The sequence below is a fragment of the Procambarus clarkii genome, chromosome 15 (assembly GCF_040958095.1).
Source record: "Procambarus clarkii isolate CNS0578487 chromosome 15, FALCON_Pclarkii_2.0, whole genome shotgun sequence".
Classification (NCBI taxonomy): domain Eukaryota; kingdom Metazoa; phylum Arthropoda; class Malacostraca; order Decapoda; family Cambaridae; genus Procambarus; species Procambarus clarkii.
This window is the reverse complement of record NC_091164.1, coordinates 11,162,844-11,190,210: the sequence shown is the minus strand read 5'-3', so window position 1 is coordinate 11,190,210 and position 27,367 is coordinate 11,162,844. Positions and strand designations below refer to the sequence as shown.

Here is a 27,367-nt window from a genome sequence, read left to right as displayed (position 1 = left end):
GAATGTTACACTTGCATTTTGATATCTCCACCCTAAAATAAGAACAAACGTAAATCTGTTAATTGCTTTCTCATAATTGTTTTTGGATTTTCAATGTTCCACTGTATACAGTATTTAGTTTTATGATTCTTATTTTTATTTTTTGAAAACATTTTTCATATTTTTGCTCTGAAAAAAATATTTTTCTCAGGGCAAGGGTCCTGGTAGTAGCCGGGTTCTTTCTCAACGTACAATTGAGAATTCCGGGTTCAAATCCCGGGCGGGACAGAGAAATGGTTGGGCACATTTCCTTTCACTTAATGGGCCTGTTCACCTAGCAGGAAGTAGGTACTCAGGAGTTAGTCAGCTTGTTGTGGGGTTGCATCCTGGACAGGGTCGGTGATTCAACCTGGGTGGTGGGGACCTCAGTGTAAGCCTAAGGTGTATGAATACACTCTGGCTTCATGTTCCCCGACACGATGAATTATTATTATTATTTTTTAATATATCCTGGGCTTGCCTACTATTGATTTTTAATCGTACATTTTATTGCCATTAAGGTTGCTCTTAATCCCTATTTCAATTTCAGTGACTACTGCATAGAGCACGACTGCCAGTTTCTCTTCGTCATTGACTCTGTGGCTCAGTTAAACAATCCATTTATCCTCAAGCTGCTTATTGAGCAGAACAGGTAAATTAAATCACAATGTGTAAGAGATTGAGAAGAGATGGGACAAAGCAAGGAAGGAAGAGTATATAAATTTCACGTGATATGAACTCATTACAGGTATCTCAAAATATCTTTTTCAATTTTTTAGTTGTATTTACTTAGACTTTGATCCCTCAATCAATAGTTTTCATGGAACTTATTTCCACACTCCTGTTATTTTATAGCTTCTTCTCCAGTGTTCCATTCTTTGCTATACTTAAATTAATTATACCTTGAAAAGTGCATATCACTTTAAGTACAGTAGGTCAATCAACAGTGCACATATCTATAGATATTTTAGGTACTTTTCTTCAGGACGTATTTAGGTACGACCTTCAGTAAACATCCCCCATCGGGATAAGTCACATGATGTTTTGGACATTTTCCAATGCTCAGGGTATTGTTTTTAACAATATAGGAAGATAAGAAACTTGTTTTGATGGTTCCCCTAGATTGGAAATATGCAAATGTCACCCCTATTTTCAAAAAAGGCAGAAAGAGCTCGGCAGAAAACTGCCATCCTCAGCTTGACTGGAGAGAATCCTAAGTTAGGGAATCAGGTTCACAGTGAACAATCTACTAAAATCAAAACATCCACCCCAGACCAAAAGAGTAAATGCCTCTGTGCCGGAGAGCATGAAGTTCCCCGACCCGACCCCCAGAAGCCACAGCCAACAAGAACAAAGCTTTCTAAAAACAATCCACCACAAACTGAGGAGAAGAAAGGAGAGCACCCGGTCCAAAGGCTCAGGCGGTGCATGAACAGGCCGGAAGTGGCTTCTGGGGGTCGGGTCAGGGAGCTTCATGCTCTCCTCTGGCGCAGAGGCATTTACTCTTTTTGGTCCGGGGTGGATGATCCTGAGCCCAGTTCCAGAGTGGGACAGAAATGGTTGAGCATTTTTCCTTTCCTCTAATACTTCTGTTCACCTAGTAGTAAATAGGTACTTGTAAGTTAGGAAACTGTTGTGGAGTTGCATCCTGGGGAATGTCAGTAGTTTGACCTGGGGAAGGTCAGTAGTTTGACCTCGGAGAATCTTGATATACAGTATGCCTAAAATATATACATACATACATGGGTTTCCTGTCCCCGACAAAACTAATTACAGGATATTTTGTGAATTTTTGTTGTTTTCTACTAATATCCATTTTGTGAAATAAATGTAAAACACCATAAGCATATTTAGCTTTTCTATTTTTTTTGTTTTGTTTTTGTTTACAGAGAGGTGGTGGCACCTATGATGATTCGTCCCTACAAGGCATGGAGCAACTTTTGGGGAGCCATTACCAATGATGGATTTTATGCTCGCTCTATGGACTATATGGAAATTGTACAAAACAAGAGAAGGTAAAAACACTGTAGAAATGTCAGTTCTATGCCCTGCATGGCACATGGTATGGTTCTGCCCGAAACGCTGCGCGTACTAGTGGCTTTACAAGATTGTAAATACTATGCTATGTATTCTCACAAACCCAATGTACCTTCTTGTATATAAATAAACATATAAATAAATAAAAATAGGAAACAAATCTTCACTAAAGGAAGTTTGAAGTCGTGAATGTAGCAGAGGCAGTGAAGAGTGTGAAGAAGTCTTACAGATCAAGTTCTGTTCTGACTGTAGTTGTGTTTTGTCCCATGTACAGGTAGCTGTGTTCTGTCTGTAGTGGTTGTTTTGTCTGTAGTAGTTGTGTTCTGTCTGTAGTGGTTGTTTTGTCTGTAGTAGTTGTGTTCTGTCTGTAGTGGTTGTTTTGTCTGTAGTAGTTGTGTTCTGTCTGTAGTGGTTGTTTTGTCTGTAGTAGTTGTGTTCTGTCTGTAGTGGTTGTTTTGTCTGTAGTAGTTGTGTTCTGTCTGTGTAGGTGTGTTCTGACTGTAGTAGTCATGTTCTGGCTGTAGTAGTTGTGTTCTGACTGTAGTAGTTGTGTTTTGTCTATAGTAGCTGTGTTCTGACTGTAGTAGTTGTGTATTGGCTGTGTAGCTGTGTTCTGACTGTAGTTGTGTTTGTTTGTAGTACAGTAGTTGTTCTGGCTGTAGTAGTTTTGTTCTGACTGTAGTAGTGTTCTGACTGTAGTAGTGTTCTGACTGTAGTAGTGTTCTGACTGTAGTAGTGTTCTGACTGTAGTAGTGTTCTGACTGTAGTAGTGTTCTGACTGTAGTAGTGTTCTGACTGTAGTAGTGTTCTGACTGTAGTAGTGTTCTGACTGTAGTAGTGTTCTGACTGTAGTAGTTGTGTTCTGGCTGTAGTAGCTGTCACCTGGCTGTATTAGTTGTGTTCTGGCTGTATTAGTTGTGCTCTGGCTGTAGTAGTTGTCACCTGGCTGTAGTAGTCGTGTTCTGGCTATAGTAGCTGTGTTCTAGCTGTATTAGCAAGCAACTAATTTTTAGTAGCACAGCAGTTACTTGACAAGTCTATTTGATTTCAAGTGTTGTATTGCTTGCAAGGGGTGTTAAAGTGTAGCGTAGTATACATTCAAGGTTGGAGTAAGAATTATACAGTACTTCTCAATGTTAATTAGATGAGATCCCTGCTAAATTGGGAGATAGGAATTGCAACAAGCTAGACTGGAGTTTGGCGTGTCTCGGGGGAAGCACACTATGGCCTGATTTATGTCATCTTGGTTCAGTATGAAAGATTTGATTATCAACTGTGACAATGTATAGATCTTTATAATATTAACTTAATGGCCACTATCTTGAGTGGCCATTGCTGGGGGAGGAAACTGGTAGGTTTGGGAAGGTCATAGTTTTGCTAGTACAGTGCTGTATATATTTATCTGCTTCAACTTCAGCAGGTAAATGATTTCATAGGCTTATTACCTTTTAAGCATCTCCTATTGTGTGTTCTAAATTCAAGCTTATATATATAAAAATAATAATACTGTAATAATAATAATGATAATAATAATAAATAGTATTATTAATAGCTACAATGTCCTATTTCAGAGGGCTGTGGAATGTGCCATACATCAGCTCTTGTTACCTACTACGACGTTCTCTGTTTGATGATGCAGATAGGCGACCCACCTTCATCAAGAATCTTCTCGACCCCGACATGGCTTTATGTGAAAACCTCCGAGAGAAGGTATTTTTTGTCAATACTGTATTTTTCTTGATACAGTAATTGTCAAATATATAAATGTATACATTAGTTGTATTTCATTGTATACATATATGCAGTGTACTGCATTATATTTTTATGAGGATGCTGATCACAGCATTTTGGGCAATCTTAAAACTGACAGTATAGACATTTGTTAAAAGTTGAACTATTAACATAGTATTACTAATATTGAGGAAAGTTCAAGAGAAGTAAAGTGTTTATACTATGGAATATAAGCTTCAGTTTATAATTAACAGATACAATATGTAGCTACAAATTTTTAAAAATAACCTTAGAACTACAGTAATATAAATGTTGATAAGTAGGAGACTAGTTGCAATAGTATATTTACAGTATTTTGAAGCTAAATATCAAGCATGGAACACAATGAAACGCCTCATTCTGGTGGGTCACTCATTAGTTTCTTGAGCATATTGCCCTGTGGGCTGCCAAACCTTAGTGAATTGCATCGTGCCTCTTGAGACCCACTCGTGCCCGCCAGGACCAGAATATGACTCTCTGTATGAGGCGAGGGAAGCTTGGGGATCAGAGACCAACCTTAAACCAAGAAAAACTCCACCAGAAAATATAAGCTCATCAAACTGAGCAATAGCTTGAAATGAAATTAGTAACTGAGGAAAAAGGGTAAACAATTGTTGCTTTTGGATAAAGAGCTCGGATGTAATACACCTGACTGACACCAGATAGCAGCCCAGGTCACCCAGGGTGCCCTCCAGTTAACTATTCATGAGCTGCTCGAACAAAGAACATTCTCCCTCCTGACCCATGGGGATGAGGGAAATGGGGTGAAGTAGGCTCCGAAGGCGCCGCTTTCAGCCTTCCAGTCAATTGAAGCCTGCAGACCCTAGGCTGCTTAGGCAACTCATCCTCCTATAATGAGAGTACTTAGAGTAACTATTTCATTGAAAGTACCAATATATAGTGATGGACCACCATAAAGTTGACTTTTGTATTATTGAATTTGGACAAACTAGAACCTTTATTAACTGCAACATAAACATAAGATCTAACCTAACCTCTTCTAGCAATTGTAGTCTAATACATGCTATCTTAGGCCTAATATAGTATATGCATATATGTGCTATACTAGGCCTAGGAATATATAAGTTCAGTTTTTAGCTTTATCTTTACCGGACCCTTATAAAATTAATAGTACAAAAAGTGGTTTTCTGGTGTGCCAACACTACATATTGGTAGTCTGGACCAAATAGTTATTATGAGTGCTATCATTCAAGGAGGATGGGTTGGCTGAAGAGTTCATACCAATAGAGAAGACTGGCAAGCTGAACAAACTGAGGCTGGATGAACCAACGTCTCAATACCCAAAACACAATAAATCAACCTGAACTTATAATACAAATTCTTTTCAGTTTGCTGCTACACAACCACCTAGGATATTAAGGGGCTGCAAACTATGACATAAGTTTTTAAGTTACCCAGAATTTCATATAAATAAAAAGAACCTCCTAAGTAGTAGTCCTTAAATTTGCAGGGCATCTTCATGTATGTCAGCAATCGAGTAGACTTTGGTCATCTGGTAAATGCTGACAAGTTTGACACTTCACGTCTACATAATGAATTGTGGGAAATATTTGACAACCGCTGGGACTGGGAACAGCGCTATCTCCACCCTAATTACACTCATGTTCTTGCTGAGAATACCACTGTTGAAATGGTAAGTGAATGTCTATGCAGTTTCTTTCATGTTGTCTTTTCCCTTTTGCTTTCCTGCCTTTATTGCATTTTTTTGTCCTGTTTGTAATGCCTCATTGGATAGAAGACAAAAATACAACTTCTCTGGGCTATAACAGCTAAACCACAAGAGGTAGAGGCTTTTTACTTTAATTTTTGTGCTTCCTGGATGCTAATTAACAATGTAAATCAAAATAAAAAATTTTAAGACAATTTTTTTCAGCCCACCACACGGGTGTCAAATTTAACATGTACGCAGTGTGTTAAACACTTGAATTTGTTTGGTTTACAGCCTTGTCCAGATGTGTACTGGTTCCCACTCTTCAAGGAGCGCTATGCCAAGGAGATGATTGAGGCTTTTGAAGACTATGGTGGCTGGTCTGATGGCACAAATAATGTAAGCTAATATTAACTCATAAATTTTTTATAATTCTTATTTCCTTTTTATTTTATTAAGACTATCTTAGTGTGTGCAACACAATTATTTTTGTATTCTTGGAATACATGTAAATTCATATAACTAACATAATTGTGTTGCCATCACCTGCAGTATGTTACTATTAGCAACACCTGCAGTATGTTGCCATCAGCAACACCTGCAGTATGTTGCCATCAGCAACACCCACAGTATGTTACTATTAGCAACACCTGCAGTATGTTGCCATCAGCAACACCCGCAGTATTTACAAGTAAACATGAGCTACATCACAACAACATTTTAGTACAGTATTATGTAACTGCCATATTGGCAAATGTTCTTCATTAATACTAGAAGATTTTGAGTCAAATTCACATAGCACAGTGGTTTGCATCCTCAGTTCACACCCAAGGAACCTGGGTTCAGTCTTTGGGTGGGACAAAAATGGTTGGGCCTCTTTTCTTTCACCTGATGCCTCTGTTCATCCAGCAGTAAACACGTACTCAGGAGTTTGGCAACTGTTATGGGTTGCTTCTTGGGGAAGGTCAGCAATTGGCTTGGGATGAGGGGACCACGACAAGCCTAAATTCAGGTTTCCTGTCCGCCAACAATGGGAATTATAGGGAACACTGATACACCGAGAAGAAATAACATTCATATAACTTTCCTCTGCTCTTAGATCCTTGGAATAGGCAGTGAATTACCTTTGACTTATGACCCAACATCAGTGAACTTATTGTTACGGTGCTGGAGATATTTGATTCTGTTAATGAGCCTATGACCTCATGGTCGTTCACCAGCCTAGGTACAAGGATGGACCTCCACAAATAGAGATGAAGAGTGTTGGTCTTGATGCAGTGTGGCAAGAGATGCTGACCAACTTGGTAGCACCAGTGGCCAAGAAGATCTTCACTGGTTATGACCGCTATGTATGGGTTATTACCGAGGATGTAATAGCATGAATACTTAAATTACAGTACAATACTGTATTGCATTTTGCTTCTTTTTATACTCTATATCCATTTTATGAATGCTTCATGGTAATGCATTGATATCTAATCATTTTATATTTATATTAAACATGATTTCCATCTTTGTACGGCATGTGGAATGAGTTTATTAATTTATGTTAATATACTGTATATACACAGTATACATATATATACAGTAATGTATATTTATTATATATATTCACAGTATACATATAATGTATATTAAGTTATTTTTCTCCACGAGGGCGAGTCCATTTGTCAATCGTGTAAAGCAGACATGGCAAGGTTGACTACTGGAGTATAGAGAAGAAGAGCTACCATCATTAACTGCATCAGTCTAAATGCTGCTACTACTAAAAATTTATTTCCCAAATTAATTTGATTGTAGCATGACTATGTTATGTGCTATCATGCTTATAAGGTCACCAGTTGTTTTTTTAATTTAGTCTATACACAATATTAAATGTTTTGAAAATACACTTATGACTGTAGCCACTCTGATTATGCTGCTTATTTTTTTCACAACATTATATGTGATCTTTGTTATCCTCCACACAACTTGACCTTTCAGTGGCACTTACAAAATCCAAACCTCAATATAAATGATCCTCTCTAAACAACCGACTGATTTTGATGTTGGATTACTGGTCAATAATTTAAATTGTCAGAGTTTATATCTAGATTTTTAATTGGCTTAATTAAAAATTAATTGGGAAATCTAGTGTGTCTTGTACAGTAATTTCCAGTAGACCATTTTCTAGGGAAGTCTCTTGTGGCTCCATGAAACTCATTGAGGTTGCTCCCAACTACTAAGTCACATCAGTTGCAGAGTTGTGTTTGGCTTACTGAGGATCAGAGCCAGAATCTGGCCCCCTTCACACAAGCACAGAGAGCGATTGATATTCTGCCACCCCACCTGAGTAGCGTCCAGAGTGCCAAAGAAGCATTACAGACCACTGCCGGGTTAAAATCTGAAGCCTCGAAAACTGCCAAATGAACTCCTGAAACAATGTAAATTAATGATCGAATCTCTCGAACTCGTTAGTACCAAACTACTGCCACTAAGGGGTGGGCAAAGAGCCTCGGCCTTCCACCAACCTTCCAAAGTCAGTTCTGTCATAGATGCACTTGGCTTTGGTCAACTGCTGTAGTGCTCCTAGGGTTGCCACCCAGTTCCATGGGTCCTGCAACTTCTAAACTAATTGCCAGCCATCCTTGGACTTTGTCCTGTTGGGGCTATTTGCTAGTTTCTGATTTTAGCATTTGTTTTATGAACGTGTTTTTCTACCAGTTTGTTGTGTGGACTTGGCTTGTTTTGCACCTTGAGCTGCATGCATTTAGAATTACTTCCCTGGGTGCTCCCTGGTACTGCCCCTGCACTGCACTGCACTGGACTTTTGTGTTGGGGAGTTTGCCCTTTTGAGGCCAGGTCACCAGGGTGGAGTACCTTATCTCAGATTGTTGAAGAGTCTTTTGGCCCCTCTGTTTAGACCCATGGTTGGGGCAAGCATTTCTGTTGATTGGGGTGCACTAGGGGTTCATGTACTGTACTTGCTTAATACGGCACACTGCAGTCAGCCTTCACACCCTGTAGTGTTGGATGTGTTTACTGACTGTTTCTTCGGTGAGCATCCCCAGTGGCTGGGTGCCCTGTTTGGTAATACCACAGTCCTTGGTAATCTCGTGGTGATTTCGGTACGATTCCAAATGGCCCTTCATACCGAATCTGCACTTGCTATTTGCAAGTATGAGGGGTGTTTGTCAGCTGTGCCACGAGACAATAAGCATTCTTCTGCCTCTGTCATGCTGCCTGTTGAGTTGGTGATGGCTATGATACTGATTTCTATGGCATGTATTTCCCTACATGTGCCTTTTTTTTCCCCCATACCTCCTCCTGAAGTAGAAGCGTGTCAGGCAACTGCTGCTTTGCAGATTAGTTTTGCCCATCTTCAGCGTTTGCAGCTTTGGGCCTCTTTGGATACCCTGGAGTTGGATATCTAATGTATAGGAACATGGAATAGTTGTTGGTGACATCCACCTTTATTCCATCCATGCCTCCTCTTCTTTCCCTTCAGGGGTAGTGCACCCAGCTTATGTTTCTTCCCCTCCATCTGCCTCTGGCTTTGGAATATCTCAGAAATTTGGAGTTGGGTTTAGCTTAGATTGTGACTTGGCCTTTCCCTGGGTGGCTCCTTTCTACTCAGGTGTGGAGGCAGTCAAGCCATTTGGTCCTGCCAAGGTTTCAGTTTTCATTCCATTCTTTACCCCAAACCATCTCTTTTGGAGTCTGTCCTTTCTTTCCCAGGCATTGGGAGAGGACTTCGACTCTGTCCCAGAACCTTCTCGATAGGTTGCCAAGGTTGGAGAGGAGTCCAATAAGGGTCCTGGGGATCCTTTCAACCCGTCTTTGTCCTTTGTTCTCTCTAAGGAGGATCTGTTGCTTCAGGGGGGAAGGGTTCTCATACCTCCCCCTTCTTTTTACAATTTTTATTTTACTGCAGCTCTCCCCAAGATTTGTTTCCAGGTACCATACAGTCCTATGGATGTGTCTTTCTGGAGGTTTCCTTCCTGTTGAGTCCCCTCTTTCGGTGGCTCTTTAGGTACCTCTGCAGGATCAGAGTCCTATCTTTCTGATGGAACTTACTTTTGTTTAGGTCTTTTGAGAATCTCAAATTCTAGTTTGTCTTTAGGAATCTAGGGGCCAGATTCACGAAGCAGTTATGCAAGTACTTATGAACATGTACATCTTTCCTCAGACTTTGACGGCTTTGGTTACATTTATTAAACAGTTTACAAGCATGAAAACTTCCCAATCAACTGGTGTTATTGTTATAAACAGCCTCCTGGTGCTTTGGAGCTCAGAACTGTTTAATAATTATAAACAAAGCCGCCAAAGATTGAAGAAAAGACAGGATCGTAAGTGCTTGTGTAACTGCTTCGTAAATCTGGCCCTAGGTCTTTAGGAACTTTTGAGTTTAGGTCTTCATTACCTTATTGGCTGCATGAGGTTATGGATTCTTCCTTGGGGAACTGAATGCTGTATGTAGCTCATATTCTTGGTTCTCTGGGTTTGATTCTCTATGCCATTTATGTTTATGGAGTGTCCCATGTTCTCATGGATGAGCTCTCTCATTTCTGTCCCACCTCTGCAGAGTGGACCATAGATGATGTGTCCTTTCCGTGGCTTTGTAAGATGTTTTGATACCCCAATGTGATACTCTTGTGTCTGCGTGGAATTGGCAACTTCCCTCCACTGGACACAAGTGGAGGGAAGTTGCACGTCGACACAAGAGACCTACATCAGAGTACCAGAACATCTCACAAAGCCATCAGAAGGACACATCATCTGTTCCCCAGTCGTGAGGCTCTTGCGATGGGTGCCTTCTGTTGGACTATTTGAGGTAATGGTTCCTTTAGCTTTGCCCCCAGTTCAGCTCTTACTCCAGGTTCTTGCCAGATTGGAGCCTTGCAAAGGGAAGGGGTTCTTCTGGTTCCTTGGTGGTGGGCTCAGTCTTGGTTTCCAGTTCTTTTTGTCTTGTGTCTGAGCCCCGGGCTCAACCTGGGGCTCAGACATATTTTTTTCTGTAGCTCTGCCTCTTTCAGGAGATCGATCAATCCAGGGAATATACCTTGCTTGTTCGAATTTCTTCTCGGCTCTTTGAGTCGGACTTTCTGACACATCTCTATTGCCACTTCTACAGTGAGCCGATGGCTAGGTTAATAGTGTCCCACCTGAGTTTGTCGTCGAGGCGGCAGTAGGAAGTCACTTGGCACTCATTTTGCCTCTTTCTATCCCTCTGTCAAATTTCTTTTGTTTCTTTTCCAGGTTTTGCTTTTCATTTTGTCTTGGTTATCTTTTTTACCATCATCTCGTGCCTAATACTGTTGCCTCTTATCATTCGACATTGGCGGCACTGCTATTGCTTACATTCGGAGTCAATATTGCTTCAGTTGTCTCTTGCTTTGTTTCACCTCCAGCCTACTCATGCTCCACCTGAGTCAACCTAGTCTCTGGACTGTGTCCTCGCTTTCCTTTCCTCTTGTTGGTAATCTTGCCATGGGTCTCAAGAAAGCCATTGGTAAGGTTCAACCTAAGAAAATAGCTGTGAGTAGAGGCAGTAGAGGATGTCCCTTCTTGATTAAGAAAATGTGTGAAGTATGGGAAGAACTGCAAAGTTTTGTTGAAAAAACTCACCCAGATAAAGCTGTAGCAGGCCGTTGCATTGACCTTTTAAATGATAATGTGATGTCTTACTACAGACAAGTGTTAAAATGTAGGGAAAAACAAGTGTCATTAGACAAATTCTTAGTAAAACAAGCAAGTCCTAGTGGTATGCAGGCAAAATGTGCCAGAGTGTGCATACCAGTGAAGTCCTCACTGCCTGATGTGATAATGGAAGGGGACTCCCCTTCCAAACAGTAACACCTCTCTTCCTCCCACCTCCTCACCATCTTCCATACGCCTACAGCATTCAACAGCAAGGTAAGTAATAACTTGAACATAGTTTTGTAGGTTTATTTAGATGAATTAGGTATAAAAATTTAGTTTATGGTTCCCCTTCAGTCCAGGATTCTGTTTTTTGGAGGCAGTTTTTTTGTTTGCTCTCACTTCCAGGTTTCGAGTTGGGGAATTCCATGCACTTCTCTGGAGGTGAGGTTTCTGATTTTTTGGCTTTAGTGAGCATTTCATTCATTTGCAGCCTGCTTTTGTGGTGAATTAGTTGGCAGACTTCTAGATGGGTCCTTTGATTATTAATGCTTGGTTGATTCGGCTGGGGGTGCAACATTTGTTGTGTCCAGTGGCGGCTCTTCACTGGTACCTTCGTGCCACCGATTCTGCCTCAATTCAGTCTGCCCGAAACGCTGCGCGTGCTAGTGGCTTTACAAGACTGTAATTACCATATTTGTATCCTCACATTCCTTATGTACATTCTTGTATATGCATAAATAAATAATAAATAAATAAATAAATTGATGCTTTGTGGGTTGACCCTGTTTCCTTCGACCCATGTTGCATAGCTTGCATATCTGAGGTTGTCTACAGTATTGTTAAATCTAGCCAGCTTGCAGTCTACACTTCTATGATGATGTTCTGATATATGCTGCACTTGCGGCAATCTGTTCCGACATGTCCTGGGCTGGTATTGGGGAATGAGGGTTTCAGGTTTAACAGGGGTCTTGGTGGCTTGGTATTTGGTCAATATTCCTGGGCCTCGTCATTCCTGTGTTTCCTTGGGCCGTGTCTCGGCCAGTTGTCTCTCCTTCGCCATAATGCCTGCCATCTCTCCTCCCTAGTATGTCCCATGCGTTTCTTCTCTCTCTAATTAGTTAGCTTCAGGAAGCGACAAAGGGCTCCTCCAAAAAATCGGCATTGAATATAATGAAATGCCTCTTTCTGAATGAGGCTTGGTGGTTCCCTGCCTCCCTACCAGGATTGTCAGTTGGTGGTTGTGGGTTTTCACTTCTGCTCCAGAAGTGACTTTGGAAGGTTGAGGGAGGGCTGGGGCTCTAGGCTCTCCTGTAGTGGTGGTTTGGTACTAACGAGTTCGAGCTAGTTTCAAGATTTTTAATCGTTTGTTTATATTGTTGGGGAAATTTATTTGGCAATTTACAAGGCTTCAAAAATGGTTTGATATGCTTTGTTGACACTCTGGATGCTATCCCAGTAGGCTGGCAGAATCTCACTCACTCTCAGTGCCTCTGTGAGAGCACAAGGTTCTGGTCCCCGGTAGGCCAAATAGAACTCTGTGACTGATGTGATCGAATACCTGAGAGTAATCTCAGCGAGATAGCTTTAGGAAGTCACCGAGGCTCATCCAGAAAAAGGAATTTCATTACATTCAAAGCTGTTTTTTATCATTTGTCTTTTAATAGTACAGTAATTATGTACTGGCAGTCTTACTCAAGGGTTTCTCAGCTTTTTTCTTTTGATATTAATCAGTTGTGATTAGAAAACCCAGTGGGCACTGTTGGTTGAAAGCAACTAGTATTACATACCATTTAGTATGTAATATCGGTCAGCTTCAATAAGCGGTGCCCACTGGCAAGTTGTCTGCCAGCAAGAGTAGGTTTGCTAGAACATTGATGAGAAAAAAAAAGAGGTACTATAACCTGGACAGCCGAAGTGCTTAAACTGATGCTGAAAGTAATGAAGGCTGGGAGGGAGAAGCTGCTACAGGTAGTAGAATGTGGTGATCATTTCATGTCCTGCCTCTCATTATTCATGAACGGTTCAGATGTTTTCAGATGTTTATTCAGGTAAGGTATATACATACAAGTGATGTTACATTAATGGATTGATATATAGATAGAGCTAGTACATACAATGCCTAAAGCCACTATTACGCAATGCGTTTCGGGCAAGAAAAACATTAATATCTAGAACTTAATACTAATTGAGCATAAAGAATAAAAAGTGTTGAGAACAAATACAAATAAAGATAAAAAAAAAGGGGGAACATGACTGAAAAAGCAGCACAAATACAATAGGTTGATAAACAGTGTTGATTAAAAAAAAGAAAATAACGGACATGGGTTGACAATAGAGGAGTGAGGTAGGTTACAGGGAATTTATTAGGTAGTGTTTAGTTTTTATCTTAAACTGGTTGAGAGAGGTACTGTCTTTAACATGGTTGGGAAGGTCATTCCACATTCTGGGCCCCTTGATTTGTAGAGCATTTCTGGTTTGATTAAGTCGTACTCTAGGAATATCAAAACTGTATTTATTTCTGGTGTGGTGCTCATGGGTTCTGTTACAACCTTCTATGAAGCTTTTGAGATCAGGATTGGCATTACAATTTAGCGTTTTGTATATGTATAGTACACATGAGAGAATGTGCAGTGACTTAATGTCTAACATATTCAGGGATTTGAATAGGGGTACCGAGTGATGTCTGGGGCCAGAATTGGATATTGTCCTAATAGCAGCTTTGTGTTGAGTAATTAGAGGACGTAAATGATTTTGGGTAGTAGAGCCCCAAGCACAAATTCCATAGTTGAGATATGAATAACGAGAGGTTATTAATAAGACAATTCTGGTGGCAGGGGATGAGAGAATATTTTTGTTATTTAAGTATTAATTAGTTTGATCAAGCATTTTACATTGTTAGCTCAAGAAACAGATAAAAAAAATTACTTGCTGTAAATCATAGGAGTGAATTTGGATTGTCACCACGAAATGTTAACAAATCGGAATTTAAATCCAAATTGTAGAAAGGTAATCTGTTAAAAAATTTGTTCATTACTGTATTTGGATATACTGTACTGTATTATAAAGAGGTACAGATTTTGAAAGTTGCACTGTGTTATACAGTATATCTTATATGCATAGCATATAAGGAGGATCTGTAGCACAGTGGTCATTGCAGTCACTTCACAACCTAAAAGGTAGTTATGATTACTGTACATAGAAACTAAACTACCTACCTAAAGGTAGGTAGTTATGATTACTGTAAATAAAAACCTGGAAGTTGGGCAACTGGTTGCATTTTAATGAAGGTCAGTAGGTGGTGCCCATAGTGGGTCTATGGGCACCTAGAAAAGCCTAGCAAGCTTCTTGTCCGCAATAAAGGTTAACCAAGTTCAATTATTGGGAACCAATTCTGTATACACACCAAAGCAATTCTAGAAACAAATGATCATTAGAACAAAAATCATCGTGACTAACCACACTGACTATGTTACAATCTCCATGATGTAATCTATTTTTCCATGTATCTCACACTGTACATGTACAGCTTGTGATCCTTCCTATATTTATCTGGTAGGATCCCCGACTAGAGGGTGGGTATGAGTCGGTTCCCACCATTGATATCCACATGAAGCAGATGGGTATGGAAGAAGTGTGGCTTGAGGTCTTGCGAGTATACATGCAGCCTATGCAGCTCAAGATCTTCGAGGGATATAACAACGATGTAGGAGTGAGGAGTCGTTCCTGATGGTGGTGGGAGCTGTACTTAATTTACAGGTGGTGGTGTTGGCTAGTTAGTTATCATAAAGATGGTATGGTGATGGTGGTGTACTAGTTGGCTTGTTTGTGGGTGGTGGTGGTGGTGGTGGTGGTAGTGGCTTATTTACTGATAAAGGGCTGGAGGTGGGTAGATGGAAAGGTTACGGTAATAAGTAATCTAAATTTAGTGATGTGCTTAAATTAAATAATGTTGATTTTATTTTAATGATACTGTAGATGAAGTTACTATAGCAATTTACACACAGAAATCACAATAGTGTGATGCATCAAATGAACAAATCCACAAGGGCCGTGACAAGGGTTTGAACCTACGTCCGAGAGCATCCCAGATGCTGCCTTAATTGACTGAGCTATGACATGGAAAAGAATTGCAACCGGAAGTTCTACTGGCTTTACTCGGATCCTGCAGCCTCTCCAAGACACAAACCAGTGTTTTACACAATTCCCCCATGCACCCGAGCTCTGTCAATAAGCTGTTCTACCTCTTTGGCCTTACTTTATTACACACAAATCAGAATAGCAAGAGGCATCAAATGAACAAATCCATAAGGGCCGTAACAAGGGTTTGAACCTACGTCCGAGAGGATCTCAGACGCTGCCTTTATCGACTGAGCTACGACATGGAAAAGAATTGGAATTGTGTAAAATCCTGGTTTGTGTCTCGGAGAGGCTGCAGGATCTGAGTAAGATCAGTAGAACTTCCAGTTGCGATTCTTTTCCATGTCATAGCTCAGTCAATTAAGGCAGCGTCTGGGATCCTCTCGGGCGTAGTTTCGAACCCTCGTCACGGCCCTTGTGGATTTGTTCATACTATAGCAATTATATATGAACTTGTGCTTATTACAGGTTCAGTAGCAAGATGATGTTTCCATGATGACTGAATAAATGGTGTATATAACTGAAAATCACTGTGCAGATCCCAATACTGCACTGCAGAGTTGATAACATTACAACTACAGACAATTGGCTTCCTGATGGGCATAGTAGTGATGGTAATCATTTAGCAATTGCTGACTCTACTGATCTATGTACATATTCTTTCCTCTTTCAAAAATAACAAGTAATTTTATATTTCTAGCACATCTCATGTGATACAAATTAATGCAATTTTTAGTGAAACAAAATGAATGAGACCTTCTTAGCCCTTCCACTGCACAACACAGTTGGGAAAGCTTTCAAGTACTACATAAGATTTAAAACTCCTGTGTGGATAGGGGCTTGTATCTGCCTCCTCGGGCCTCCGGCAAACAAAAATCATCTTGGAAAAAAATTGTGGGCAGGAGGCCTAGTCAGACTGGGTGCAGGGATGTTGATTCCCAAAATCAATGCAAGGCCTCCTGGGTGTGAGGGGCCTCACTACTTAGACAGCAACTATGAGTAGCACATGCAGCAGCAGTTCACCTCACTGCCATGCAGCTCATTCCCACAGTATCATTAAATAATGATGAATAAATAAATAACTGATTATTTAATGATGATGGTGTCATAGAGGACCCTGACTGTGATAAAAACTATGTTTTTAGGTGATGTTTGTCCTTCAGTTCAGGTGATGTTCGTCCTTCAGGATGCGAACATAATCATGACTTCAATATATCAGGTTGAAGGTCGGTGGCTGTGTGTCAGATGATGGGGGATGAGACCAATCCTGAGCCTGCCTGTGTGCAGGTCTGTGACTACAGCTTCCAGTGTATCCACACCTGCTGCTTCGCCACTGCCCATTGCTACAGGACATGAGGTTGCGCGGTATGGGATGAAGTCATGACTTACGCTTGATTTCGATTAAGTGAGGGAGAGTTGCACAAATCGTCAGCCTCACTCTCTCGTCCCGGCCTATCTGAGTCCAGCAGCAAGACAAGTTGAGATGGCAGGAGATAAGTGAGGATGCAGTGGATGGCCAGCATTGTTCTGTGTGTTTCACTGCACCCTAGTTGCACTTCACAATGCTTTGCTGGTCCGATTTAGCTGTCCATTGAATAATTCTAATGGTTTCCTCCTCGCAGTCTGCCGGGTCCAGTCTTCGCATGCATAGGTAGACAAGTTCACCGAAAGTCTCAAATCTTCTGCTACCCCTCACCTGGTTTTACCTGCCAATTGAAGCAGTTTACCAGAGTGTGGCTGCTGTTGCATGCAAACAGCTACTAGGAGCCACAGGTGAGAGTTGAGTGCAGGTGGGGATCAAAGCAGACAAACCTCTTGAAGGTGTGACTTGAATGTTCATTTCAGAGGTACTACCCCTCACTGATACCTAGGCACCCCCGCAAGGTTGTAGGTAGTTGTAGATTGTAGTTCACAGATACCTGAACCTTGTTCAGGTATCAGTGAACCCAATGCTGGTTACAATGTTCACAGGCCAAGGCAGACATCTACAGCACACAATCTCAGTTTGGTGTGTGTAGCCATCATGGAAAGGGACTTCATGTTCCTTTAGAAAATAAACCTGTGAAAAAGATTCATATTCAGGATTTAGTGACCAGGATTCTGATAATAATAGCAGTGTTGTGGTAGAGTTAGCAATATGTGAGTATAACTATGACATGCCATTTTTAATATTTGGGTCAGAGTAGGAATGGGAATAAGGAATGTGGGAATCTTGGAATTTCAGGAATTTCTTGTAAAATTTTGGAATAAGGGCAGGAATGATGGGGGAAGTGGGAATGAGTATGAGAATGGCTGCTACCTACAAGCCTGCAATACTGTGAGGGCAGGCAAGCGGTCAGAGGTAATTAACATAATATGAGGGATGAGGAGAACAAGTGCCACTGAAGCACCTGCATAGACACCTGTGTGCACTAAACTACTTGTGCATTTGTACTTGTCTGTATGTGCTTTAGGTTGTGGGTTCCAATTGAATCCACGTATTTCAAAGCAGTTCCTAAAATCTATTATAGTAATTCATACTATTTCCAGTGTACCTATGGTTGGCATATTTTTTTTTTAATTTTATTTATACTGTACTGTATATTCAAAAATTCTTAAACATTCTTGTAAAGCCACTAGCATGCAAAGCATTTTGGGCTGGTCCTTAATCTGAATTTTCCCTTGAATATGACCCACCAAATTGTTTAACAACCAGGTACCTATTCACTGCTTGGTGAACAGAGGCGTACAGTTAAGGATTGGTACACGGTCAATCCTCTCTGACCAGGATATACTGAATGCGGGCCAAATCACTCACGAAGCACTGGGCGAGTGTGTTACCACCGTGCCACAGGGACTGCTTGTGGTATCACATTGTGATACCAAGTAACATTGTTGGCACCCCACTACATCATTGCACTTGAAAACATGGTAAAAACATTACAAATACAAAGAAAATATATTCAATACATGCAGTTACAACTTTATGTAAAACTTGCAGGGCTAGGGTTGAACTGATAAATGGTTACAAAATTATTACACCCATCAGAACTGCTTAGTGGTTGGTAATTGTGCAATAAAATGTAGTTATACATAAGGTGTGTATACAGTGATAACAGCAAAAAACAATGTTTTATTGTTCTAAGAATATACAGTAATATGGTGTGCATATTGGTGACACTAATATACAGTATTTAAGCATATCAACATTTCACAGGGTTTAAAATTTCTCAAATGACACAATATTAAATACTACTATTACTGCAAAAATCCAGAGGAAAAACAAATCAATGATGTTGAAACGTAAACAAATATCTTTGCAGTAACGTCCTCCACACACCTGGCCCAGGGCAACCACCACTAGGCGATTGCTGCATAAATGCTCATGAATCATAACGTAATTGAGAGATTTCGTAGCTTCACCACGGCCAAAATAAGCCACATAAAATTTAATATTCCCTCCCCCCGTCCCGTGATCAGAGAATACATTTTAACACTTTCGCGCTCTCGGCGCTCAAAAAAAATCAATACCCCAGATGCTTTCGGCACTTCGCGCTCCTACACGGTAAGACCGAAAAAGTGTACACTCTTTTGACTGTCCTGACAATAATTGAAGGCGCACGTATTTAAATTTGGTATCACTGTGTTCGCAATGAAATTGTCTATAAGAGCATACCTATAAAATGCCGCCCAAGCATAAGGAGTATCAACACCAAATAAAAAACTATGCAGATCACTCGCCGAGAGCGCCAAACAGCAACAAAATGTTTCCACTCTCTTAATGGTTGCGAAGCCTACAGTTGTCCTACATCGCTAATTTTGGTATCATTGGAATCGCAATAAAATTCTCTACACGGACATATGCATATGAATGTTTAATATAGGTAATTGCCCACCCGCAAGAGTGTGTGAAGTGGAGAGTAGTTAGCCGCGAGCGCACTGGCGAAAACACAGGGGGGAAATCATGCTTGAAAAGTTTATACATTTATACGTTTCCTGACCCTACTTTTCTATGTATGTATTTCTTTTTTATACCAATGTGTTCGCAATAAAATTTTCTATAAGATGAAATGTATAACATTTGTACAAAGCATGTGTAAGAGAAGCGCCAAATATAGAACCATGTCGCTCAGTATGCGTTCGCGGCAGAAACGAACGCATTGTTTTCGTTCGTTTGATGTTTGTCATGTTTATACTTGTTGAAACATATTATAATTTGTATGACAGTGATCGCAGTAAAATTCCCTACACAGACATATACATAACACATACAAATATTTCCCACGTGTTGGATATATCAACGGCTAAAGGAAACCCACTGCCACACGGCCGCCACACCCAGAGCCACACCCCCAAACATACTTTGTGTTTTTTTTTTTTTACTCATAGAAGTTTATGTGATATAATATTCATTCTGGTACCAAAAAATTCGCAAATAAATTCTCTACAAAACGTATATAATATAACTTCTTATAGATGATAAAAAATTCCAAATAGGTGTACTTACCCTGTCTATGTTGATTGAAGATCAACAGTTGAGCATTTTTTCTTCACTCCACCATCTTCAGGCTTCTGATCCTGAACTTGCTCATCTGATGTTTCTTAGGTGGAGTGAAGCTGTTGCCGGTGGTTATTTTTTCTCCACCCAAAATATCTTTCTTCGGTGGTACCTTGTGTAGCAAGGCGCAGCGCACAGTGCCACATCACAAGTTTTACATCCATATATCACGTCCCTCCTTTTGCCAGACTTGAAACAAACACGGCAACTTCTTTTTTTAGCCAAGTGCACGAGTTCATGCGTCAACTTGTAGTTGAGACGTTGTTCTGAATCTATAATTCTTGTATTTCTTGGATGCACTGGAGGAATATTGTCTTCTACAGGAACCACCAAACTTGTAGTAGAATCTTCTATGAAATCAGAAACATCAAGTGGTTCTATGTCCTCAATGTCCATTTCAGAATATGTGGTTGATGAGTGGGCTTGAGGTGTTGAGGTGAACAGAGGACACCTCGCACCAGATGGCCCGGGTGTTGAAACTGCCGCGTCAGCAGGAGGAGCTGCGCTGGCATCTATGTCGGGAACATGTGGTATGCTTGTTGTTGTTGGCCATTCCTCGCTGTTCCACGCCAATAAGGCTGAGTCATAAGGCTAAGGCCAATCTGAGAGTATCCCCATCCATTTCGGTTAAAAAATGGAATTTATAGAAATATTTTTTCGATGGACGAGAAAAGTAGGCTGTTATGCGGAATCGTAAGAAAAAACGGCGACGAGTTATCTCTAATCTAAAGCGCGAAAGTGTTAACAATATTACAGTAGTTGGATTTTTTTTTTTGTATTTTCTTGTGCACCAGGGTGATGTCTCCTACAAACGGGTGCAGCCGAAGGGTTAAGTAAACAAAATAGACTTGCATGTATAGCTCAATATTTTTAGTCTTGTCTAATAGCATATAATAATTGCATGGTTGGTGATGTTCCAAGCAGCACCTCCATTTTTTTTTATTTGCGAGGATATTTCATGGAACACATCACGTTGCCTGGTGAGGATGTTCCGTGAACACCTCACTTTGCTTGCTGAGGATGTACTGTGGAATACCTCACTTTGCTTGCTGAGGATGTTCCATGGAACACCTCACATTGCTTGCTGAGGATGTTCCATGGAACACCCCACATTTCTTGCTGAGGATGTCCCCATGGAACACCTCACATTGCTTTTCATTAACCCAAAGGTAAGTTAAAGCACCAAACAATGTTGCCAGTTGCCTCAAGCACATAAATATAAAGCCTGTACTAATTACACCAGTATTATGAACGATGAATATTTAACTATAGCATGCAAAGATAGTTTATATATACTGTATTTCAATTTAATAATTTTTTTTGATAAAGATAACCAGTGCTGCTATTATAGTTGCCATATTTGTTAAATAAAAGATTAGCTGTATAATTTGTGCTTTGTTCATATCTCCTCATGATGTTTTCCAACAGCCCCCTCGTGCTATCATGAACTTCATGGTTCGTTACAAACCCGATGAGCAGCCTTTCCTCAGGCCGCACCACGATACCTCCACCTACACAATCAACGTTGCACTCAATAAACCAAAAGTTGACTTTGAGGTAAGCTTGAATGTTTCTACATGCTTGGCCAAAAAAAAAAAAAAAAAGAGCAGAATTCTTTTATTAGTTTGAAAACTTTGAGTATGTAAACCTTGCATTGGCAATTTGAAAAATTTGTGAATTACCCTAACTCAATAGACTTAAGTTTTTGTTTCAACTTTTCCTGGAAAAAAATAATCATGTCTTGATTTTGAATAATTATTTTAAATTTCTGTATCTCCCATGCCTTGTATAATCAAGACTATTTTGGTTTACCTTGGTGCAAATGTTATTTGGAATTGCTTCATTTCATTAGTAAAATAATCACATACAAGGCAATAATGCCATCGATTGGATTTCATTCTCATCTGATATCAATGCCATTTGAAAAATTACTGCATGTCTATTGTGGTGAAAGATGTAATTGCTAATTAAGTAAATTAATGTACAATATATTCTCTGTGAAAGTGATTTGGAACTTAAGAGTATTTATCACGTAGAATCATAACCGTTTTAATTTTCTGTAATTCAGGGTGGTGGTTGTAGATTTGTGAGGTACAACTGCTCTGTCACCGATTCTCGAGTGGGATGGGTATTAATGCATCCTGGACGCCTCACTCATTTACACGAAGGTCTCCGCGTAACGAAAGGAACAAGATATATTATTGTCTCGTTTGTTGATCCTTAAATACAAATTGCATACTTGGTCAGTAACTTTATGTCCAACTTAAGCCAAACAAATTAATTAGCAAATACTGTAATGTACGTACTGTATACAGTATGTGCACCATGTATGTAACATACCAGACTTTCTCCCAGTTTCATTGTGGTTGTTCATTTGTATTAGTGTTAAATTATTTCTGGGGGAGTCGTCTCTTTTTAGTTTTCCGAGCTAAGTTGGGTACCGCCAAGTCCAACCTACCAACCCTCTTAGAACCATCCATCACCTCCAGGAGGTGGGACCAGATGTTAGCTCACTCTATGAATTCAGCTTTCGTCACACATTCTGGTTGCCACCTGTGTCCCAGGACTGCCAGGTGTTTTCAAGCATATCTTGGCTTGTTTCTCTATCTTGGAGATTCCTCTAGACACATTTCTCTGAGTCTCTGGGATGCCTCTTGGCCTGCCGTGTTCCTTCCTGAGGTCAGGGTTTGGAGTGTGACACCTCTCGTATCACTTTGGGGTACCATGTCTTAATGGGTACAACATTTGTACCCATTAATACTATACTTCATTTATACATTATTAATATGACAGCCCATCCTCCTGTTTTGGTAGTGCTTATAGTAACAATGAGGACCATAGTATATATACTCGTTTGGGGCAGAAGGCCCCTGCCTTGCCTCCCTCGCACCCCGATTGCATCCCTACCTTCCTCCCTCCATGACTGCCAGTCTCCCTCCCTCCCTCGCCTGCCTCCTTCGCCTGCTTTCTTCTCTGCCTCCCTGCCTGCCTCCCTTGCTCCCTGGGCTGCAAAAGTTATGAGAAGTGGTGTACGACGAGTGTTAGGCCGGGCGTTTAACTTATTTTTCTTTCAGTGGTAAAGATTCACATTTCATATTCAATGGATAAGTTGACCCCTGGTTTTGGAGAGAGATTTTTAGGCTTCAAATGTTGACTTATATGCTGGCATATACAGTACTTGTACCTGTATCTTCATTCTGGCCAACCTTAGTAACTGGCTACTTTATTTGTTTGCCAGAGTTTTGAATCTTTTCTAATTTGACTCATTGCTTCAGGTTCAGGCTGGACTGGGCCTGATTTAGATTGCCAGGCACGGGGCGTGCCTGACAATCTAGACCAACCAATCTACCCCATTCCTCTCTCTCCATCCCCCTTTCATTAGTACTGTAGGGGCTGTGCTTCAGAGCTGTGGCTGGTGCTCGGTTGATCTTAGCTCTGCCATCAGGTTCTCATGTCACCTTTGGGTGGCCTGACCATCACCTGCATGGTGTTCCCCACTGGGCTACAGCTAGTTGAGGGCACTTTCCTGTTTTCTCCAGTGACATTTTCTCACCACTACAGTACTAGAGCTGTTAGTGCATGCCATATTTTATATATGGTAGAAGATGTGTAATTTATTTCCTTGAAGACGAGTAATTTTGAGTGTTTTTTGGGGGTTGGGTACCATGATGCTCTCCTTATTTGTGGTCAGGATATTTTTTTGGCTTCGAAGTTGGAACTTTGAACTTTGCGGTGTCTGTCCACAACCACACCTCACTGCAAATAATTGCAGTGAGGGATTTGCAGAGGCCACAATGACACATGCATCTATCTTACCTGGGACTTTGTGTAGGCTTCCCACCATTCTTCTTTTTGGCATCTGTCCTTTTGTTGCTAGGCATTGATGTAGCTCTTGTTACTTGGCCAGTTGCTGCATCAACTGTTGTCTCCTTTTGGTCGGCTTTGCAGAACCTCTCTCACTGGTGTTTGGGAAGGAGAGGGTGTCCTAGCCTTTTTTTCTGGCTGACTTGGGCTTCCTTTGATCTCCAACCAGGGGGCTTTTTACATGCTCTGTTCACTGGCCGCAGGTGAGCATTTTGACGCACTCCTTGCACTGTTGATTTCGAGAGTCCCTGCTCTCTCTACTCAGTGGAATGGGCTAGATTCTAGTCCTGACTCCTGGTAGGCAACAGATGGGTCTCGGAGGCATGGTAGGTTGGGTTGAAGTGTGTTGGAACAACACCCAGAGTTAAGCTTGGGGAACTGCGAGGGGCACACCAGAAAATGGCATTTTATTGCATTCAATACCTTAGTGTGAACTTTTATTGCTAAATTAAAATAAAATTAAGATGTCTTTACAGTATTGTTGTGGAAATGTACATTAATTAAGGTTGTTATTACACTTTGTTGTTCCTTTATCATGTATAATATTTATAATAAAACTAAAAAAATGTGAAAAACCTTAGTAATTACCCGAGAATAGTTACAGGATTAAAGCTATGCTTGTGATGTCCCATCTTCCCAGCACTCTTTGTTGTATAATACTTTGAAATTACTGACGGTTTTGGCCTCCACCACCTTCTCACCTAACTTGTTCCAACCATCAACCACTCTGTTGTGTCTTACCTTTATTAAAAGATACTTTATTAAAAGTGAATGGAATCTATTAAAAATACCACAGATCAAGCTCCATTATTTCAAAGCTAAGCAAGCATTGCAGAAGCTGGAAATCAATCCAGTTGTTTAACATATGTGAACAGTTCTTGCTAGAAGGTTATTCAGGTCATCAAGTAGCTTAAATAATTTATCTTTATATTACACAAGCATCCAAATCATTTAAGTGCCATATTTCCAAAAATTTGAAGGTCCCGGTAGTACAGTCGGGTAGTTCTGTCCTGCCCGGGACAGAAATAGTTGGCCGGATTTTCTATCACTTAATTCTCCTATTAACCTAGCAGGAAGTAGGTACTCTGGAGTTAGCTTGTTGTGGGGTTGCATTCTGGGTGGGGTCAGTAATTTAACCTTGGGGAGGGGGGGGGGTAGACCTCTTATAAAAATAATAAAAATAAAATGTTTATTTAGGTAAGGTACATACATACAATAAATTTTTACAAAGATTGGTTGACTTATAGGTAGAGCTAGTACATACAATGCCTAAAGCCACTATTACGCAAAGCGTTTCGGGCATAAATATGACATAAGCTTAACGCGTATGAATACACTGGCTGCCAATCCCCCCCAACACAATGAATTATTATTATTGCTATTATTTTAAGATATTAATTCTTTGATGAGGAATGACATACAGTATATGTATATATAATATGGAATGATATTTAGTGAATACAGTGTAATTTGATTATCTGATTATCAAATACTACATTATATTAAAAAGTTTATAGAGGGCTTAAAGTACAGTGGTGAAAAGTAATTACCGGTATTTTTAAGTTGTACAATTATCATATTGTTTTATAGGAAAAATTATAAGTATCAGATTATTTAGTTACAAATACCAATGAAATTTAATTATATAGTGTAATGATATATAGGTACATTACCTATATGTAATTATTTTAAACACAGTAACATCTCTATTATACAAAATGACTGGGGCTGGACCCTAGTGGTCAATATTAACAAAATGACTTCAAGTCCAATGTCTAATACTGTACTGTTATTCATAGCAATTGCAGTGAAAGAAGTTAGTTACTAGCTTTCTTTATAATTAAAGTTGTGCAGATAAATTATTAAAGGTAATGACAAACATCCACCGAGGTCTTATTAAGACCGTATGTGCTACTGGAACCACTTACCTGCTGAAGCCATAAATGTTAAAACTGTTGAATTTTAAAACCCAGCTAAAAAAAAAAAACAAGACAAATTAGCGGTGCCTTTGAGAAGCCACCAGCTTCCTGTCCATGTTGAGGCCACTAGTGTGTTAGTGAACCTCAGGTAAATTCTGGTAAATTCAGGTAAAATGCTCACAGATTGAGTACAGAGTACAGAATAAACTAGCCACTGCATACAGTTATTAAAAAAAAAAAATTACAGCCAAAAATCTGTTTTGCCAAGTACAGTACAAATAATGTAGTACTTGTACATACATTCACTATTTGGCATCAAAATTACATTAAAAAGCAACTTTTTAATATTTTTATGTTAATGTGATTTTGATGCTAAATGGTGAATATATTATATTGTTTATACTGTGCTGTATTAATAAAAAAAAAGGACAACCTTATTTTATTCTTGCTGCCAGCAGTGGCTAGTTTATACTCCATACTCATCCTGTGAGCAGTAGTGCAACAGGATTACAACAAGACTACAGGGATACAGAGGGATCACTCACCAAGTTGCACCCACTATGAGGAGTGGGATGACGCTGGGAGTTCTTACGACAGCCTCTTCTTACCACAGATTGCAAGACTCGCTTGCCTACAGCTATACTGGAAACGGCTTGGTCACCTGCAGCAATCACTACTAGCAGGGTACATGAACTTCTGTGCTTAGCCAACAAAAAGGTACTTCATAAACAAGGTTGCCAATTTGGGAGGCTCACCTTTACTTGACAAATATCTGTGGGGGAAGGCTACATACCCCCTAATATTCTTTCCATTGCACCTCTCTTCACACTATAAAATAAACCATTTCTCTCCTACAGTAGTTATGTCTCAGCACAGTGTAAATGTGTATATTCAGTTCAGTGCCTTAGGCCAATGGACAGCAAATGGAGAGTGGATGACATAAAACACTAAAATAAAAATATAAACATTTAATAAAAGATGTACTGATGAAATAAGGAAAGTAAACAAAATAATGTGTGGATCCCTGGCAACATTCATGAAATATTGTGCCATCTCCAACACCGCCCAACACTAGCCTGAACTGGAATTTATTGGTTACTTATTCGAACAAAATTACTCAAACTTATCATTTCTCATCATGTGATTTAGAATAACTTGCCAAACAGTTGGTGTTACATAGCCTCCCTGACTTGGTGTCTTCTTCTGATAATTACTTACTTACTTGCCAAATAGTTATGTGAGCTCTAAACAAATAAATTACTCAACTCTGATTAATGAACACTAACAACTGAAAAGTAATGATTGCACATATTAGGCTCTTTTGGCCTGCAATTCTTACATGATCCAAAATTACATTAAAACTATCTCTTAAATACCTGTAGTTGCCTTTACTTTACAGTCAGTATTAGTCTTCAAAATATAAATATAAATGCACATGTGTTTAAACAACTTCAGAGCTATAACAGTAATTGATAATCAACAGTTGTAAATATCTTCCTTGGAAAAGCCCAGCACAAAAGGAGGAGGTAGGGGTTTATAATCTACCTTATAAAACTGGCCAACTGTGTTCTCGAGTTCTGTTGTTTGCTTCTGCTGTCAGGTGATCAGTTGCTCACCTCCCTTTTAGTCTGTTCCTCTTTGATATCCTCTTGTCCGTGCCTCAATGGTTGATCTTCTTGACCTCGTCCTCACGAAATTGATTGACTGCTCACACTACAATCACATTCCCCCAGTTACTGAAAGTTCTCTCTATGATGCCAGTTGCATCACAGCCTTTCACTACTTCCTTGCATG

At 40.0% G+C, this 27,367-nt stretch overlaps 1 protein-coding gene across 5 annotated transcripts in view; it reads left to right on the top strand.

Moving 5' to 3' along the window:
* LOC123759111 (procollagen-lysine,2-oxoglutarate 5-dioxygenase 1) overlaps positions 1–24,229 on the top strand; it is a 75,186-nt gene extending 50,957 nt beyond the window's left edge. For 2 of the 5 annotated variants that reach the window (XM_045743975.2, XM_045743971.2), the window contains exons 9-16: positions 569–670; positions 1,908–2,033; positions 3,627–3,765; positions 5,297–5,479; positions 5,789–5,893; positions 14,673–14,825; positions 21,219–21,347; positions 21,859–24,229. In XM_045743975.2, the coding sequence (XP_045599931.2) occupies positions 569–670; positions 1,908–2,033; positions 3,627–3,765; positions 5,297–5,479; positions 5,789–5,893; positions 14,673–14,825; positions 21,219–21,347; positions 21,859–22,014 (1,093 nt within the window). In that variant the 3' untranslated portion in view covers positions 22,015–24,229. Of the gene's footprint in view, positions 1–568; positions 671–1,907; positions 2,034–3,626; positions 3,766–5,296; positions 5,480–5,788; positions 5,894–6,714; positions 6,844–14,672; positions 14,873–21,218; positions 21,348–21,858 lie in introns of those variants that run through there. The other 3 variants (XM_069324971.1, XM_069324972.1, XM_069324973.1) reach the window with 3 other exon arrangements.
* Positions 24,230–27,367: the final 3,138 nt, after the last annotated feature.